Source organism: Pseudophryne corroboree, chromosome 7 (genome assembly GCF_028390025.1).
Source record: "Pseudophryne corroboree isolate aPseCor3 chromosome 7, aPseCor3.hap2, whole genome shotgun sequence".
Lineage (NCBI taxonomy): Eukaryota > Metazoa > Chordata > Amphibia > Anura > Myobatrachidae > Pseudophryne > Pseudophryne corroboree.
Window position 1 is genome coordinate 123953208 of NC_086450.1, and position 17097 is coordinate 123970304.

Sequence of the window (17097 nt, forward strand, 5' to 3'; positions counted from 1 at the left end):
CCTATAGCAACTAATTTGGTTATACTTTCATGAGTCCAGTACAATTTATACTCCATTATCACCACTGGAAGTGTATTCGGCTATAGGGCATGAGCTGTGGTCAAACTGAACTTAAACCCCAGGAGCCAGAAGGAACATTATTCTCAGTGACAAATGCTCCAGCTTGATCAAAAGAACCTGCTCTTTTTTTTGTCAACGCCTTGAGATATAGTGTACATATACCAGAGCAGTGGTTTTTGTCCCAGAATACAATAGACTCTATGGGGGGAATTCAAATGTTTAAAAAGTCAGTTGGGTGTCTGTTTTTTCCTATCTAATAGACAGGGAAAAACAGATGCCTAACCGACTTTTCAAACATTTGAATTCCCCCCTATGGCTGCACAGCATTTAGCATTTTGGACTTTATTGATTTACTGGGGACAGTGTGCTCAGGTAGAGATGTGTGCTGAGCGATCTGTCACAGACCACTCAGCACATATCTCTCCCCCACTCTGCACTCTCCATCGCTCAGCGCAATGTGTGCTGAGTGAGGAGGGGAGGTGGACACGAGGGGGCGCTCACTTCACACAGCGGTGAATTGAGCGACCTGACTAGATTGTGCCTGGCACAATCTAGACTGGCGATAGAAACGCGCAGGGCTGCACATCGCTATCGCTATGGTCATACACACGGAGAGATCCGTGCTTAATTTCTAAGCAATCTAGTCAGATTGCTTAGAAATTAAGCACGTATCTCTCAGTGTTACCACCCTTTAGGTAAATCAAGGAGTATTACAAAGTGTTCACACGCATCCCAAGATCAAAGCCAGCAACTCATTTAAACCATGACCTCTTCAGTCACATACAGTTTTTACTTGTAGTGCACTGACAGATAATGTAACTTCATGGGTATGTACTGTACTTGCAAAGGGAGAGTCTCACTAAAACAGTTAAATTAGTTAAGTTGGCTGCATACACTTAAATATTGGGCAGTGACCAGAAGTTTAGGCTGTGGAATAGTCCTGGCTTATCACCCGAAGATATACATGCTGAATTTTTTTCTGCACCAAGGGCCTAATTCAGACATGTACGCAATGCTGATATTTCCTGAATTCAGTGATTATCTTCTGACTGCTAGGGATGGCCACCATCGATTACACATAACCCATCTAGGAGGAATTATCGATGGCTTGCACCACTCAATGGCCACCACTGAAAGATGATGGCAGGGCCGCGGGCCAATGAAAAATGGGGGGTGGGGTTTAACAGGCTATCTGGGGGAGGGGCTAAGCTCCGTGCCTGGAGATAAAAATAAACTATTCAGTTGAACTCAGCCATTGATGGCATAGACCCATTGGCTGTCTGTCATCGATGGCAAAACCATTGACCATCAGTAGTTAACCATCGATGTTTGGCAACTATTGATGGTCGATGGCCATCCCTACCGACTATGCATGCACCAAGGTACCTTACCGATTTTGCTCGCAGTGGGGATTTATTCACAAAGTAATTGGCAGTCAGGGAGCGTTTGGGGGAAGGTAACGGGGGAATGGTGGCAAAACTCAGGCAATTCTCAAACATATTTAGGGAGTGTCTCGGCCTACATCTGCAATCCTGTATGCGGAAAATATGGCACCAGCGTTTCAGTTGCTGTGGCCATTCTGTGCAGTCTTATAATTACGCACAGTGGGCGATCGGGTACTAACTGCGCATGCGTATGTACCGCAATGCGCACGCCCGTCAGACAGCAACAAAAGGCATCGCTGGTCAGTGACGGGATGGTACGAAAAATCCGTTCGCAAGTGATTGACAGGAAGAGGCCATTTGTGGGTGGTAACTGACCGTTTACTGGGAGTGTCCAGAAAAACGCAGGTGTACCCAAGCGTTTTTAAGGGCGGGTGTCTGACGTCCGCTCCGGCCCCGATCAGCCTGATGTGATCGCTCTGTAGGAGTAAGTCAAGGGCTGCGCAGAGACTGAACAAAGTGGATTTCAGCTGCTCGGTGTTCACATGCAATCACACTTGCACTATGAATATACACTCCCCCTGGAGGCGGCGACTATCTGAACGCAGGGCAGCAAAATTAGCAGCCGAGCGATCAGATCTGAATGACCCCCCCTGGTCTGTGTCTTTATTTCAGTTGCTTGTATTCACCCATAATCATGTTATTATCGTATGGCCCATAATATATATAGAGTTAAGTAGTTACAATGAATTAGGAATTTCTATTATAATAACTCTTTTAAGGACTGTTGCCCAGCGGCTGCCAGAACCGGCTGGTCAGGCGCTGCATATAGAATTCACTGACTCTTATGAAGAACATATTGCGGCAGTATGAATGGTGTAATGGTTATCATTACTGCCTCATAGCACTGAGGTTCTGGGTTCAATTTCTAGTATCGTCCTAACTATGTGGAGTTTGTATATTCTCCCTGTAATTGCGTGGGTTTTCTCCGAGTGCTCCAGTTTCCTTCCATAATCTAAACATATACTGATAGGTTAATGGCCTATTTCCCCCCCCCCCCCCCCCCCCCCCCCGAAAATTGCTTATTACAACACAATGTGACTAGGACAGACCAAGAGGGACATGTATTAAGCAGTGATCACAGTGGAGAAGTGAGCCAGTGGAGATGTTGCCCATAGCAACCAATCAGCATTGATGCAACATTTATAATTTGCACACTATAAAAATATGCAGAGCATCTGATTGGTTGCCATAGGCAACTTCTCCACTGGCTCACTTTTCCACTTTTATCACTGCTTAGTACATGTCCCCCTAAGAGGTCTGTTTACTAAGCCTTGGACGGAGATAAAGTACCAGCCAATCTGCTCCTAAATGTCATTTTTCAAACACAGCCTGTGATATGGCAGTTAGGAGCTGATTGGCTGGTACTTTATCTCCGTTGACTTTATCTCCAGCCAAGGCTTAGTAAATAGACCCCTGAGTCTCTGAATCTGTATACGAAGTGCTACGATGCAGCAACCCTTCCTTTTCCATGCCAACTTCTGTTGTGCTTCATTTACTGTACAGACTCAGTCGCACACAGATATACATCTCCCATTAATCAGCACAGTCTCTTGGTGTGTCATAGTCGCATCATGTTGTGACTAAGATGCATTTTCGTCCAAAAAAAAAAGACGCCCGATACTAGTGGAGTTGCACGGGACCTCGCAGCTCACTCATGCCAGTCATCTCCAGCTGCATGGTGTATTGAGACTGCATGTGTGAGGACGCATCTGTATGTGGTTTTCTGCGCTGCTGTGTCCAATGACATTTCTCAGAAGTGTGTTTGTCTGAATAGGAGGGGTCTATTTGAACGTGAGTAGTAGCTTTTTTATATACGGTATATAGATAAGGTTAAATAGCTTTAGTGATACTTTAGGAGTGTACTGTAGAAGTAGAACATATTTAAAAAATGTGGCTCGAGACACTTCATGAATAGAAAGACTTGCCAGCTGGAAGTTTATTTGATTAATTTTAACACAAAGCATTTCTTTTCCTTGTGTTTTCAGGAAGAAAGCCAAAGGCAAGGCTCCTCTTCCTCCTGGAGAAGCCAGGTACTCTGACAGCTTGCCATCATTTGATTCAGCAGACACTGTACAGTACAACATGGATCAGAAGGAGAACATCATTGATAGAGACATTGAGCTAAAAGTAGTTCTTCCTGGGGACCGGCTCACATCAACCATCGTGAATGGCAGGTATGGTTGGACAGATGATGGCAAATAATGGCTTACAGTGGTCGGATAACCCAGAGGAGAATAAAATCTTTTTTACATATTGCAAATGTCATTGTGTTATTAGTGATTTTTATCAAGTACGTCCTCTTTACCTGTTCATAAGACAAAAACCAGGTGAATGGGTCGGATAGACTTTATTGCTAATAATAAAAAATGTATGTGAGAGATTGGGGTAATATTTAGCTCTTTTGCCATTGCCAGTCGCCGTATCTACCCATAGGCCTTACTGTTACCTCGACATGGGTTAAATGGGTCACCTAGGCCAGTGGTTCTCAAACTGTGTGCCGTGACACCCTGGGGTTCCTCGGGATACTTGCAGGGGTGCCTTGGATTGGTGGTTCAGGACCAATTCAAATTATTTAGCGTCTGTGTAATAGCCAAAACCAGTGCTGGTGGCTGCCAGTCATAAAAAATGTGGACGAACAGAAGCTAATCCTGTCCCTCACCATATAACTGAGGCTAAGGATTTATAAACACAATTGAATTAATGTTTTATTTTATCCTATATTTAACAGTAAGAAACCTTTGGCCTAAGGGGTGCCGTGACAAAAATTCTGGTACTCTAGGGCACCGTGATTCAAAAAGTTTGAGAACCACTGACCTTCGCAAAGAATGGGAGAAAGACACACCCTTATTTTGTATAAAAGCACACAATGCAAAACAGTTACATAAACGCAATAATAGCACAATGCAAATTACACACTATCTCTCATTAGCTTCAACACTCTTTGCTTTTCTACCCATACGGTAGTTACTAAGCCCAATGGCTTCCTGCTTGTGGCAGGTAGACAAAGTACCAAAGTGCATTGAGGTATTCCAGCACTGACCAGGTTATCTTCAACAAATGAACTGTTTTTTTTTTGGGGGGGGGGGATTTTGGTGCTGCACAGCATAATTTTAAATACTCCTGATCTTGTGACTTGCTTCATTTGGTCTGTGTGGGGACCTCCCTAAGTCCTTTGCGAGTCGTAGTCACCAAGTGTTTCTTGGCTACAGCTCGTCAACTCAGACTGGATGCATCCCATGAATACATGTATTTACTACAAAACAAAGGAACACTGCAAAAGCTGTGTAGACCAGGGGATGGCCAAACTCTATTTTCAAGGACCCTTGGCAGTTCATGTTTTCCATTTAAATTGTGTCAGTTAGTAATTAATATACCTGTGCTTCATCTAGGAGATCTGGAAAACATGAACTGTTAGTGGTCTTAAAGGACTGAGCTGGAACACTCCTATTGTGGTTCAGCGTTTCCCAACTCCAGTCCTCAGGCATCTTTAACAGTGCATGTTTTACAAATCTCCTCGGTATCACAAGTGAAATAATTAACACCAACTGTGGATCTTTAAAACGTCAGCCTGTAATGAACACCTGTGCACCAACAAGAGAGATGGAAAACATGCATTGTTAGAGGACTGGAGTTGGGAAACCCTGTCTGGCAATATTTAGGAATACATACAATATATTACAGTATATATTACAGTATATCCATATAAACATTGGCATCACAACAATAAATAGTACACAAGCTGGCAAGGAGGAGTGTCAAGTGAGCTAAACCTTAATTCTCAATGTCTCTCTCCCCTATCTTGCCACAATCCTATTAAAGCACAGTCATCTTTTCAATAAGTAAATACCAACTCTGTCGCTTGATGACAGACCAACTTTAATGCTTTAAGAATGTTTGTTACATTAGAATAATAATCCATGTAATAAAATCAAACGTCAACCAACCAAGGCTTTTAGAAGAAATGTTTTTTTGTTGTTGTTATGTTTAGAATTTTACGCAATTAAACTTTAATTAAAATGTCTCTTTGTTAGTGACTGCACTTAGTCCACAATTCAGCTGAATACTATGGATCTGTAGCCGGTTTCTTGCCAAATTCTGATTTCAAGGAAATAACATTTGAGAGAAGGTTTTATAATTTAGTCCAGCCCTCACCCTCCTGCTTAGTTTTAATATATAAATTCTAAATTTGATTTAAGTTTATTAGATGGCAGCCTGTTATGTAAAACAATATAAAAAATGTTATTCCACCAAAGCATAATATTTGGATTAAGTGCATCACTCGTATTATTCAAACAAAAAAAACAACTCATGGTTTTATTTTAAGTTTTGTTGTAGTGCTATGTCTTTTATGTCTTTAATAAGTATTTTGTTGTCTGCAGGTGCACCTATTCATATATGTGTGTTTATACACACACACACACACACACACACACACACACACACACACACACACACACACACACACACACACATACATACATATTTTATAATATATTTTTTATAATTCTTTTTAGCGGTCAGTCAAAAATGCCGTGATACATACAGAGGAAGGCAGATAATACAAGTCTCAAATAACACTGCGAGATCTGGTCCACTGTGGGAACAAAAAGTGAAGGGGACACGGATAAATAACATGAGGCACAAACCTGACCAGATTGCAGTGTAAATAAGAATTTAAAAAACCACAATCAGAATGTAGGCTTTCAGAACGGGAATGAAAGTAGGAAATGGGAAGGGGAGGGGGTGACCACAATATAAAGCTGCTTAGGGAATCACAGATCCGTCTGTAAGGAGATTATTAAGTACCGGTGGAGATAGTGTAAGATCGAGTAGACAGTGAACGCCACTCATGGGTCCTTACTGGCGATTAGCGATCAGGTGTAGAGAGGGATGGGACTCTGCGTTGTGCAGAGAGCTAAGGAGCCCAAACTTGAATGAAGACGTGGCCCCTGTATGAAAGTAGTAGGTTATCTTCTCCATAGCAGCCATGTTACCAGAGCTTCCAGGAGAGTGTTCTAGAGACTATGTACAGAGTCCAAAAGAGCATAATATTCGGGCATGTCCACCAGATATGTAGTATAGTACCCCTGTGGCAGCATCCCCGTCAAAAATTAGGAGATGAAGAGGCGAACATTTTATTAAGTCTCAGTCCCAATTCATATTTTATCCATGAAGCATATTATGTGATGGTTAAAACTCTCTAATACAGTGATATAGGGGCTTATGTATTGACTCTTGGAGATAAAGTGCCAACCAATCTGCTTCTGTCATTTTTCAGACGCAGCCTATAAACTGACAGGAGCTGATTAGCTGGTACTTTATCACTTTACAAGATTTGATACACAGGCCCCTAATGCACTGTATTATAATTCAGTTAGCGATCAATACAAAATCTAGTATGATCAAAGACTGCCTTTTGTTTTCTATTCTGAGTGAATCTGCTTATTTAAGGTAGAGGTTCCCAAACGCGGTCCTCGAGGCACCTCAGCGGTCCTGGTTTTCAAATATATCCATGCTTGGCCACAGGTGACTTAATTAGCACCTTAGTCAATTTGATTTACCCATCTGTGCTGATCCATGGATATACCTAAATCCTGGACTGTTGGGGTGGCTTGTGGACCGCGTTTGGGAACCTCTGATTTAAGGGGTTGTCCATATAAGTGGTATAAAATGCTACACAGAATATGATCGTGCTTAGACACATGGGGTTTAACAAATTACAGGAAAAAGATTAACTTCATTTATGGTGAAAGACCCAGAATGATTGAAAAATAAATGACTATAAAGAGCATCCTACAGATTTGATGAATTACATTATGCATTAAAGAGGAAACACACCAAATCTGCAGTCTTGAGATGTCTATTTCATCAGGTGTCATTATTTGGGAGTATTTGGATGAATAATAATAGTGCAGTTAATTATCAGTGATAACTGTATAGAAAAGTTTGTCTAAAACTGTAACTGCTGAAAGAAAATATAATCCCTTTTGTTTGTACAGCAAACCCATGATGGACCTCCTGGTATTCCTATGTGCACAGTACCATTTAAACCCATCTACCTACACAATAGATCTAATCGCGGCCGATAACAGTCAGCTTAAGTTCAAACCCAACACGCCCATTGGAATGCTGGAAGTGGAGAGCGTTGTTCTGAAGTCGAAAAATCTGGATGATAAAACTAGAAAACCTGGTCCAACAGTGCCAGAGGTGACTCCTCTTATGTACAAATAGATTTGCTTCTGTATACATGTTTTTCCCATATATATATATATATAGCACTTCAGGGTAAGCCGAAAGCTTTATAGTCATGCGGTTTATGGGTTTGTGTGAGCAGTAACTAAAAATACATATTAAGCATATACTACTGTGAATTTGTGCCTGTGTGTGAACAACATAGCACACCATGCCTCGTTCTGTGCAGAAGATGGACCTTCTTTTGTCATAGCCACATGAGGATTTATCACTGTCCAGTATTTTGGAGACAACCAACAGATACTAAATTCTATTCATTCGTAATTCTGTTAATTGGTCATTGCTGTAAAGCTTGCGATAGCAGAACTGTCTGTGCCTTGAAGCACATCTTTCTTACTGAGTAAAGGATTACTTCAAAAAGCATTTTATCTTTTTAATGAAAACTATATAACAAGGTAAGATATCCTGAGCAGGGCCCCGTGTCATCCTCTTTTACGCTGTTTTCATGTCTCCTCTTACCCCGTCCACCTACCGGCCTGTGTATTATTTATTTTGCATGTCCTCTTCTACACTTAGAGGCTGATACTGAGTTGCATGCTGTGCAACTTACTTTAGTGTCTCTTGCCGTAGTGGCATCTGTGAATTTATGATCATGCTAGTATCTGCTCTTCCCCTGGTGTCTGACTGTGCCCACTTTGATCACCTTTAGAGGGCAATTCAGTTGTTTTCCCCCACAGCTGCCACTATATGGCGCCCAACAGAGCAATTCAATTGTTGCGCATGAATAACCGCAGGCACACACATTTCAGCCTGCAGCCTCCTGAGTTGGCAAGCTGAAATGTGCGAAAAGTTTGCTGTTCAGGCACACAAGCAGCACTTTCTACATTGTGCCTATTAGTTTAGCAACTAAACCCGGTCTATTTGGACACTGGTTCTTCAGAGTTGATCGCAGCAGAAATTTTTTTAGCAGTTGTGCAAAACCATGGGGGTCATTCCGACCCGGTTCTTCGCTGTGGTGTGAATGGGTCGGACTGTGCATGCGCGGCGGGCGCATTGCGCACACGCGTCGTTGCGGCAGTGGCTAGAACAAAGAAGAAAGTGATCGCTAGTGCGATCGCAAGAAGATTGACAGCGAGGAGGCTTTCTGGGACATCTACTCACCGTTTTCCAGGCGTGGAGATCCGAGCGCAGGCGTGTCCAGGCGTTTGGAGGGCGGATGTCTGACGTCAATCCCGGGACCTTCGTCGCTGGATCAGTCGCACAGGGTAAGTAGGTCTGACCCTGGTCTTGTTTTGCAGGAAATTTTTTTTAGCATAGCAGGGCTGCACAAGCGATCGCAGCCCTGCTATGCTAAAATACCTTCCCCCATAGGCGGCGTCAAGTTGATCGCACGAGCAGCAGAAAGTTGCTACGTGCGATCAACTCGGAATGACCACCCATGTGCACTGCAGGTGTGGAAGATATAACATGTTCAGAGAGAGTTAGATTTGGGTGGGTTATTTTGTTTCTGTGCAGGGTAAATACGGTCTGCTTTATTTTTACACTGCAATTTAGATTTCAGTTTGAACACACCCCACCCAAATGTAATGGTGGGTACACACTGGTCGATATATCTGCAGATCAATTGATCGGCAGATATATCTATGGACAGATCGGGCTGTGTGCTGTGCATACACACTGCCCGATCCGTCGGGGACTGACGTCATGAACTGGGCGAGCGTGTACACACGCCTGCCCAGTTCAGCTGTCAATCACCGCCGGCTGCCGCAGCATGTGTACGGGCAGTTGGCTGATCGCCCATACACACACAGCGATGCGCCAATATATCGGTAGATATATTGGCCGTCGGCTGTGCTGCATGGCCGACGCTATATGTCTGTGAACAATGGAGTTCACAGACATATCGCCCGTACACACTGGCCGACGGACCTGCGATATATCGGCCGTTCAATAGAACGGACGATATATTGGTCAGTGTGTACAGGCCTTAACTCTTTGCACATGTTATATCTCCCCCCCCCCCCCCCCCCCCCCCCTGCAGTGCACATGGTTTTACCCAACTACTAACATATTTGCTGCTGTGATCAACTCTGAATTAGGCCCTATGTGCACAGAAAAAAACATTTTGGAATATTGCCCCATGATCTGAATAACCGCCTCCCAGAAACACTCGGGACATCATTTACAAACAATTCGGAGACCGTACATCTCAACTGCACCTGCATATGTGTGTGTGCACACCGTGGGTCACATGATCTGTGCGATTTAGACTCATGCGCAGTTGAAACACATCGACCATTTGCACGCATAGTGGAATCGCTTGTGACTCATAATCAGGCCGTTAATTGTTGTATAGCTAGCTACTATGTTTTCTGTACATTATTATACATCATTTCTTGCTAATGTCCTGTATTTTCGCCTTTGCTTGTTTTTGTGCTGAGGTGCTCTTTGCTGGGCATGCCCCCAGAGTGATGCCACATACCCCCCGTCCCGCCACTGCAATCTGGTAGCTGTTGATCATCATTCATAGCAACTATCACTTTTTAATTCCGACTGGCAGAATGCATTCTCTTATCATAGATGAGGTTTCATGAAAAACCCCTATGTACATATTATGGAATATGAAGCTTTGCAGATCTACTTCTACTACAGATTGCAGTTCCTTAAAGCTACATATACTGTACCACAATGCATCGAGGTATTGCATGAAAAATCTAGCTTGGGTAACACAGAGCATGCAGTCACTGGGATATAAACTAGATCTCCTGCTACTCACACTATCGCATGCCAACACAGCTGCTAGCTACAGGTTATGAACTTAGGCCAAGATTTATCAGGCCTTGGAGTGTGCTAAATTGCATGGTGATAAAGTCACCTTTAATCAGCTCCTAATTGTCATTATTCAGACACATCCTGTAACATGACCGGAGGTGGTTTGTTGGTACTTTATCACCGTGCAATTTATCACTCCAAGGCATGATAAATCTGGGCCTTAGTGCAGAGCAAATAGAGTGCACATGGCCAAAATGTTTCATAAACATTCCAACTAATAGGATTTACATTATATGGGCACGTAAGTGTTTGGAGCAGCTAAAATGAATCCTGGCCCAATTACCAAAGCTTCCTCCTGGCATACGACTGTACCTACACCCACAGTGTTTCAGGGCTGGGGTCCCTGTTTTGGCAGGAAGACCAGAAGCAAATATTGAGACAGTCCACCCTGGAAATTATATTTCGCATCTTCTGATAAATCCTCCAGCAATGAGTTACTTTGATTACATGCAGCAGAAACTACCAAGCGCTCTCATAAATACCATCTGTCTTCCGCAGCAAACGGTTCGTCTGGTAATAAACTACAAAAGAACTCAGAAGACAGTAATGAGAGTCAGCCCTTTTATTTCTCTACAAGATCTCATCCGCTCAATCAGCAGTAAATGTGAATTTGATCCTCGAACTACAGTGTTGCTACATGACTACGAGTCACAAAAACCCCTAGACATAACAAAGTCCCTGAATGATCTTGGCTTAAGGGAACTGTATGCAATGGATCACAGCAAAGGTAAGAATTGATTTTGTTTCATTTTGACCTATAATTGCTAAACAATAATGCAGCTATGGATGTAGCCACACTTGTCGCACGCGTGGCACAGGCACACATGACATGACGTGCCGTGCTGCCGGAGCGACTTAATACACCAGGCTGCAACCAGCCACAGCCCTATGTATTCTAATAGCGGCACGGCAGAGTTTGTGGGCACACTAGCTGCGTCAGCTATGCCGTGATTAGGACACTTGGCGGCAAAGCTGAACACGGCTACATCTGTAGTTTGATCTCTTAGTAAAACTCTTTGTTGATGATGTCATTGTACATGCCTATGTGTTCCTTCGTAGTCGCTGCTGTTCAGTCCTCTGGGTACAGGAAATCCTCACATTTAAATGAAAGAGTGCCCGGATCCAGAACTTCATATGCTAGGCGTGTACTGAGTTAATTTTCTAATTGGCTGCTGCAGCTGTCCAATCAGTTATGCAGTTCTAAAATCTACCCATGACTCAAAGGAGTCCACACTAAGTGGCCATGTTTCCAAACAGCTGCGACCAAAAGGGTTATTGGATTGGAATAGATAAAATTAGTCCTGCAAAAAATAAAAAAATAAGAATTTACTCACCGGTAATTCTATTTCTCGTAGTCCGTAGTGGATGCTGGGTACTCCGTAAGGACCATGGGGTATAGACGGGCTCCGCAGGAGACTGGGCACTCTTAAAAGAAAGATTAGGTACTATATCTGGTGTGCACTGGCTCCTCCCTCTATGCCCCTCCTCCAGACCTCAGTTAGGGAAACTGTGCCCGGAAGAGCTGACATTACTAGGAAAGGATTTGGAATCCAGGGTAAGACTCATACCAGCCACACTAATCACACAGTACAACTCGTGATAACTATACCCAGTTAACAGTATGAACAATAACTGAGCCTCTCTCAACAGATGGCTCATACAATAACCCTTTAGTTAAGCAATAACTATATACATGTATTGCAGAGAGTCCGCACTTGGGACGGGCTCCCAGCATCCACTACGGACTACGAGAAATAGAATTACCGGTGAGTAAATTCTTATTTTCTCTGACGTCCTAGTGGATGCTGGGTACTCCGTAAGGACCATGGGGATTATACCAAAGCTCCCAAACGGGCGGGAGAGTGCGGATGACTCTGCAGCACCGAATGAGCAAACTCAAGGTCCTCCTCAGCCAAGGTATCAAACTTGTAGAATTTTGCAAAAGTGTTTGAACCCGACCAAGTAGCAGTTTGGCAAAGTTGTAAAGCCGAGACCCCTCGGGCAGCCGCCCAAGAAGAGCCCACCTTCCTCGTGGAATGGGCTTTTACTGATTTAGGATGCGGCAGTCCAGCTGCAGAATGTGCAAGCTGAATCGTGCTGCAGATCCAGCGAGCAATAGTCTGCTTTGAAGCAGGAGCACCCAGCTTGTTGGGTGCATGCAGGATAAATAGCGAGTCAGTTTTTCTGACTCTAGCCGTCCTGGAAACATAAAGTTTCAGGGCCCGGACTACGTCCAGCAACTTGGAATCCTCCAAGTCCCTAGTAGCCGCAGGCACCACAATAGGTTGGTTCAAATGAAACGATGATACCACCTTAGGGAGAAATTGGGGACGAGTCCTCCATTCTGCCCTTTCCATATGGAAGATCAGATATGGGCTTTTACATGACAAAGCCGCCAATTCTGACACACGCCTAGTCCAAGCTAAGGCCAAAAGCATGACCACTTTCCACGTGAGATATTTTAGCTCCACGGTCTTAAGTGGCTCAAACCAGTGGGATTTTAGGAATCCAACACACGTTAAGATCCCAAGGTGCCACTGGAGGCACAAAAGGGGCTGAATATGCAGCACCCCTGTAACAACGTCCGAACTTCAGGCAGTGAAGCCAGTTCTTTTTGAGAGAAAAAGGGATAGGGCCGAAATTTTGGCCTTTATGGATTCTAATTTTAGGCCCATAGTCACTCCTGACTGTAGGAAATGCAGGAATCGACCCCCCTGGAATTCCTCTGTAGGGCCTTCCCGGCCACACACCAAGCAACCTATTTTCGCCATATACAGTGAAAGTCTTGCTGTCACGTCTTTCCTAGCCTTTATCAGCGTAGGTATAACTGCATCCGGAATGCCCTTTTCCGCTAGGATCCGGCGTTCAACCGCCATGCCGTCCAACGCAGCCGCGGTAAGTCTTGGATCAGACAGGGTCCCTGTTGCAACATGTCCTGACTGAGAGGCAGAGGCCATGGGTCCTCTGAGAGCATTTCTTGCAGTTCCAGGTACCGAGTCCTTCTTGGCCAATCCGGAGCAAAGAATATTGTTCACACTCCTCCGTTTATTACAATTCTCAGCCCTTGGGTCTGAGAGGAAGAGGAGGGAATATATAGACCGACTGGAACACCCACGGTGTTACTAGTGCGACCACAGCTATCGCCTGAGAGTCCCTTGACCCAGCGTAAAACCTTTTTTATCTTTTTATTGAGGTGGGAACGCCATGTAGTCCACCTGAGGCAGTTTCCATCAATTTGCAAAACTGCGTGAAGACTTCCTGATGAAGTCACCACTTTCCCGGGTGGAGGTCGTGTCCACTCCCGGAATGAACACTGCTGACTGTGCGCTTACTTGATTCTCCGCCCAGCGAAGAATTCTGGTGGCTTCTACCCTCGTCACCCTGCTCCTTGTGCCGCCCTGGCGGTTTACATGAGCCCCTGCGGTCTGACTGGATCAGAACCGGTTGGTCGCGAAGCAGGAACTCCGCTTGACTTAGGGCGTTGTATATGGCCCTTAGTTTCAGGATATTGATGTGAAGGCAAGTCTGTTGGCTTGACCACAAACCTTGGAATTTTCTTCCCTGTGTAACTGCCCCCCACCCTCGGAGGCTTGCATCCGTGGTCACCAGGACCCAGTCCTGAATGCCGGATCTGCGGCCCTCGAGAAGGTGAGCACTCCGCAGCCACCACAGGAGAGACACCCTGGCCCTGGGGGATAGGGTGATTAACCGATGCATCTGAAGATGTGATCCGGACCACTTGTCCAGTAAGTTCCATTGTCCTTGCATGGAACCAGCCGAAGGGGATGGCCTCGTATGATGCCATCATCCTTCCCAGGACTCGAGTGCAGTGATGCACTGACACCTGTTTTGGTTTTCAATAGATTCCTGACCAGTGTCATGAGCTCCTGAGCTCTCTCTATCGGGAGATAAACCCTCTTCTGGTCTGTGTCTAGGATCATGCCTAGGCGAGGCAGATGAGCTGTAGGAACCAACTGCGACTTCGGAATATATAGAATCCAGTCGTGTTGCCGTTTCACTTCCAGAGAAGGTGACACGCTGTCCAGCAACTGCTCTCTTGATCTCGCTTTTATGAGGAGATCATCCAAGTATGTGATAATAGTGACACCTTGCTTCCGCAGGAGCACCATCATATCCGCCATTACCTTGGTGAAATTCGTAATGACAATCCCGTACCGCAATTCTGAGGTACGCCTGATGAGGTGGATAAATGGGGACACGAAGGTATGCATCCCTTATGTCCCGATTCATTTCAGGCTTGCAATGACCGCTCTTAGCGATTCCATCTTGAACCTGAACCTTTTCAGGTATATGTTCAGGGATTTTAATTCAATATGGGTCTAACCGAACCGTCTGGTTTCGGGATTATAACATGGTCGAATAATAACACCCTCTTGTTGAAGGAGGGGACCCTTGACCACCACCTGTTGAAGATACAATTTACGAATTGCAGTTAACACTGGCTCCCTCTCTTGGGGGGAAGCCCGCCGGGTCCTCGGTGAGGGGGCATCTTCTCACAGTCCAGCCTGTATCCCTGCGATACAATTTCTATTGCCCAGGGATCTAACAGGGAGTGAACCCACTTGTGGCTGAACTTACGAAGGCGTGTCCCCACCGGGCCTAGCTCCGCCTGTGGAGCCCCAGCGACATGCGGTGGATTTTTGTAGAGGCCGGGGAGGACTTCTGTTCCTGGGGACTAGCTGTGTTGTACAGCTTCTTTCCTCTGCCCCCGGCTCTGACAAGAAAGGACGCACCTCAGACTTTCTTGTTTCTTTATTCGAAAAGCTGCATTTAATAATGTCGGGCTTTCCTAGGCTGTGCAGGAATATAAGGCAAAATATCAGAATCACCAGCTATAGCTGTGGAGACCAGGCCCGAGAACCTTTCTCCACACAATCCTCAGCCTTCCATATGCCTCTTAAGTCGGCATCATCTGTCCAATGTATATTCTACTGGACACGTCAAACAGAAATCGACATAGCTTTTGTCTCTAGGACCCAGTATACTCATGTCCCTTTGGGCATGCTTTATAATTATATATCTATCACTTAAGACAGCATCTTAAAATATTTATATGCATACTAGGGTCTCAATCTCTGCTGATAAGGTATCTGTCCACGCTGCCACAGCGCTATAAACCCATGCCGACACAATCGCCGGTCTGGGTAGTATACTAGAATGTGCACACTATCTGCAGGATCCCTGAGAATAGCTAGTGCAAACAGGACACCCAAGGGGGAGATTCTCAACACATCCTGGCCCTAGTGGGGAAAGGATACAGCCTGAGAATTCTCTTGTGGGAAGCTGCCGTCTCTTGTCTGGAGATTCCCGCTCTTTTTCCTCATGAGAGGAGGGAAATTTACCTCAGCATTCTTCCCCTTAACGTGTACTCTCGTGTCAGGGACAGATGAGTCATCAGTGATATGCAAATCATCTTTTATTCCAATAATCATATATTGAATATCTTTTAGCCCTCTTGGCTGTAACTTTGCATTATCGTAGTCGACAGTGGAGTTAAACTCCGTGTCGATACTTTGTTATTTTTGATAGTGAGCATAGAGAGACTCTGAAGGACTCTGTGACATAGGGACAGACCAGGGTAGATTTCCTTTCTGTTCCCTAACCTTTTGTGCAATAATTTTACCGTAGCACTTACACATATCCAAACAGGTGTCGGCGTTGTTGACGGAGACACCCTCCCACACACTTATCCGCTCTATCACCTCCTTAGAGGAGCCTTTTACCTCATACATGTCGACACACGCGTACCGACACACCACACACACAGGGGATGCTCTATTTGAAGACAGTTCCCCCACCAGGCCCTTTGGAGAGACAGAGAGAGAGTATGCCAGCACACACCACAGCGCTATATAATACAGGGATGTACACTATACTGAGTGATTTTTCCCCTATAGCAGCTTATATACACAGTTTTGCGCCTAAATTTATGTGCCCCCCCTCTCTTTTTTACTCTTTGTGTACCAGGATACTGCAGGGGAGAGTCTGGGGAGCTTCCTTCCAGCTGAGCTGTGAAGAGAAAATGGCGCCGGTGGGCTGAGGAAGAAGGCTCGGCCCCCTCAGCGGCGGGCTTCTGTCCTTTTATGTACTTTAATGGCGGGGGTTAATGCACATATACAGTTTATCAGACTGTATTATGTGCTTTTCGCCAAGTAAGGTAATCTAATTGCTGCCCAGGGCGCCCCCCCCAGCGCCCTGCACCCATCAGTGACCGGAGTGTGTGGTGTGCTAAGGGAGCAATGGCGCACAGCTGCAGTGCTGTGCGCTACCTTAATGAAGACCGGAGTCTTCAGCCGCCGATTTTCAACTTCTCTTCGTTCTTCTGGCTCTGCAAGGGGAACGGCGGCGCGGCTTCGGGACCGGACGACCGAGGACTGGGCCTGTGTTCGATCCCTCTGGAGCTAATGGTGTCCAGTAGCCTTAGAAGCCCAAGCTAGCTGCAAGCAGGTAGGTTCGCTTCTCTCCCCTCAGTCCCATGTAGCAGTGAGTCTGTTGCCAGCAGATCTCACTGAAAATAAAAAACCTAACAAATACTTTCTTTTCTAGG

General features: G+C 45.1%; 1 protein-coding gene across 4 annotated transcripts in view; it reads left to right on the forward strand.

The window, feature by feature from the left end:
• Positions 1 to 17097, forward strand: part of COBLL1 (cordon-bleu WH2 repeat protein like 1) — a 275238-nt gene that overhangs the window by 156240 nt on the left and 101901 nt on the right. For all 4 annotated transcript variants that reach the window (XM_063933618.1, XM_063933617.1, XM_063933620.1 and 1 more), the window contains 3 exons: positions 3491 to 3679; positions 7505 to 7712; positions 11028 to 11256. In XM_063933618.1, coding sequence (XP_063789688.1) covers positions 3491 to 3679; positions 7505 to 7712; positions 11028 to 11256 — 626 coding nt within the window. The remainder of the gene's footprint in view (positions 1 to 3490; positions 3680 to 7504; positions 7713 to 11027; positions 11257 to 17097) is intronic.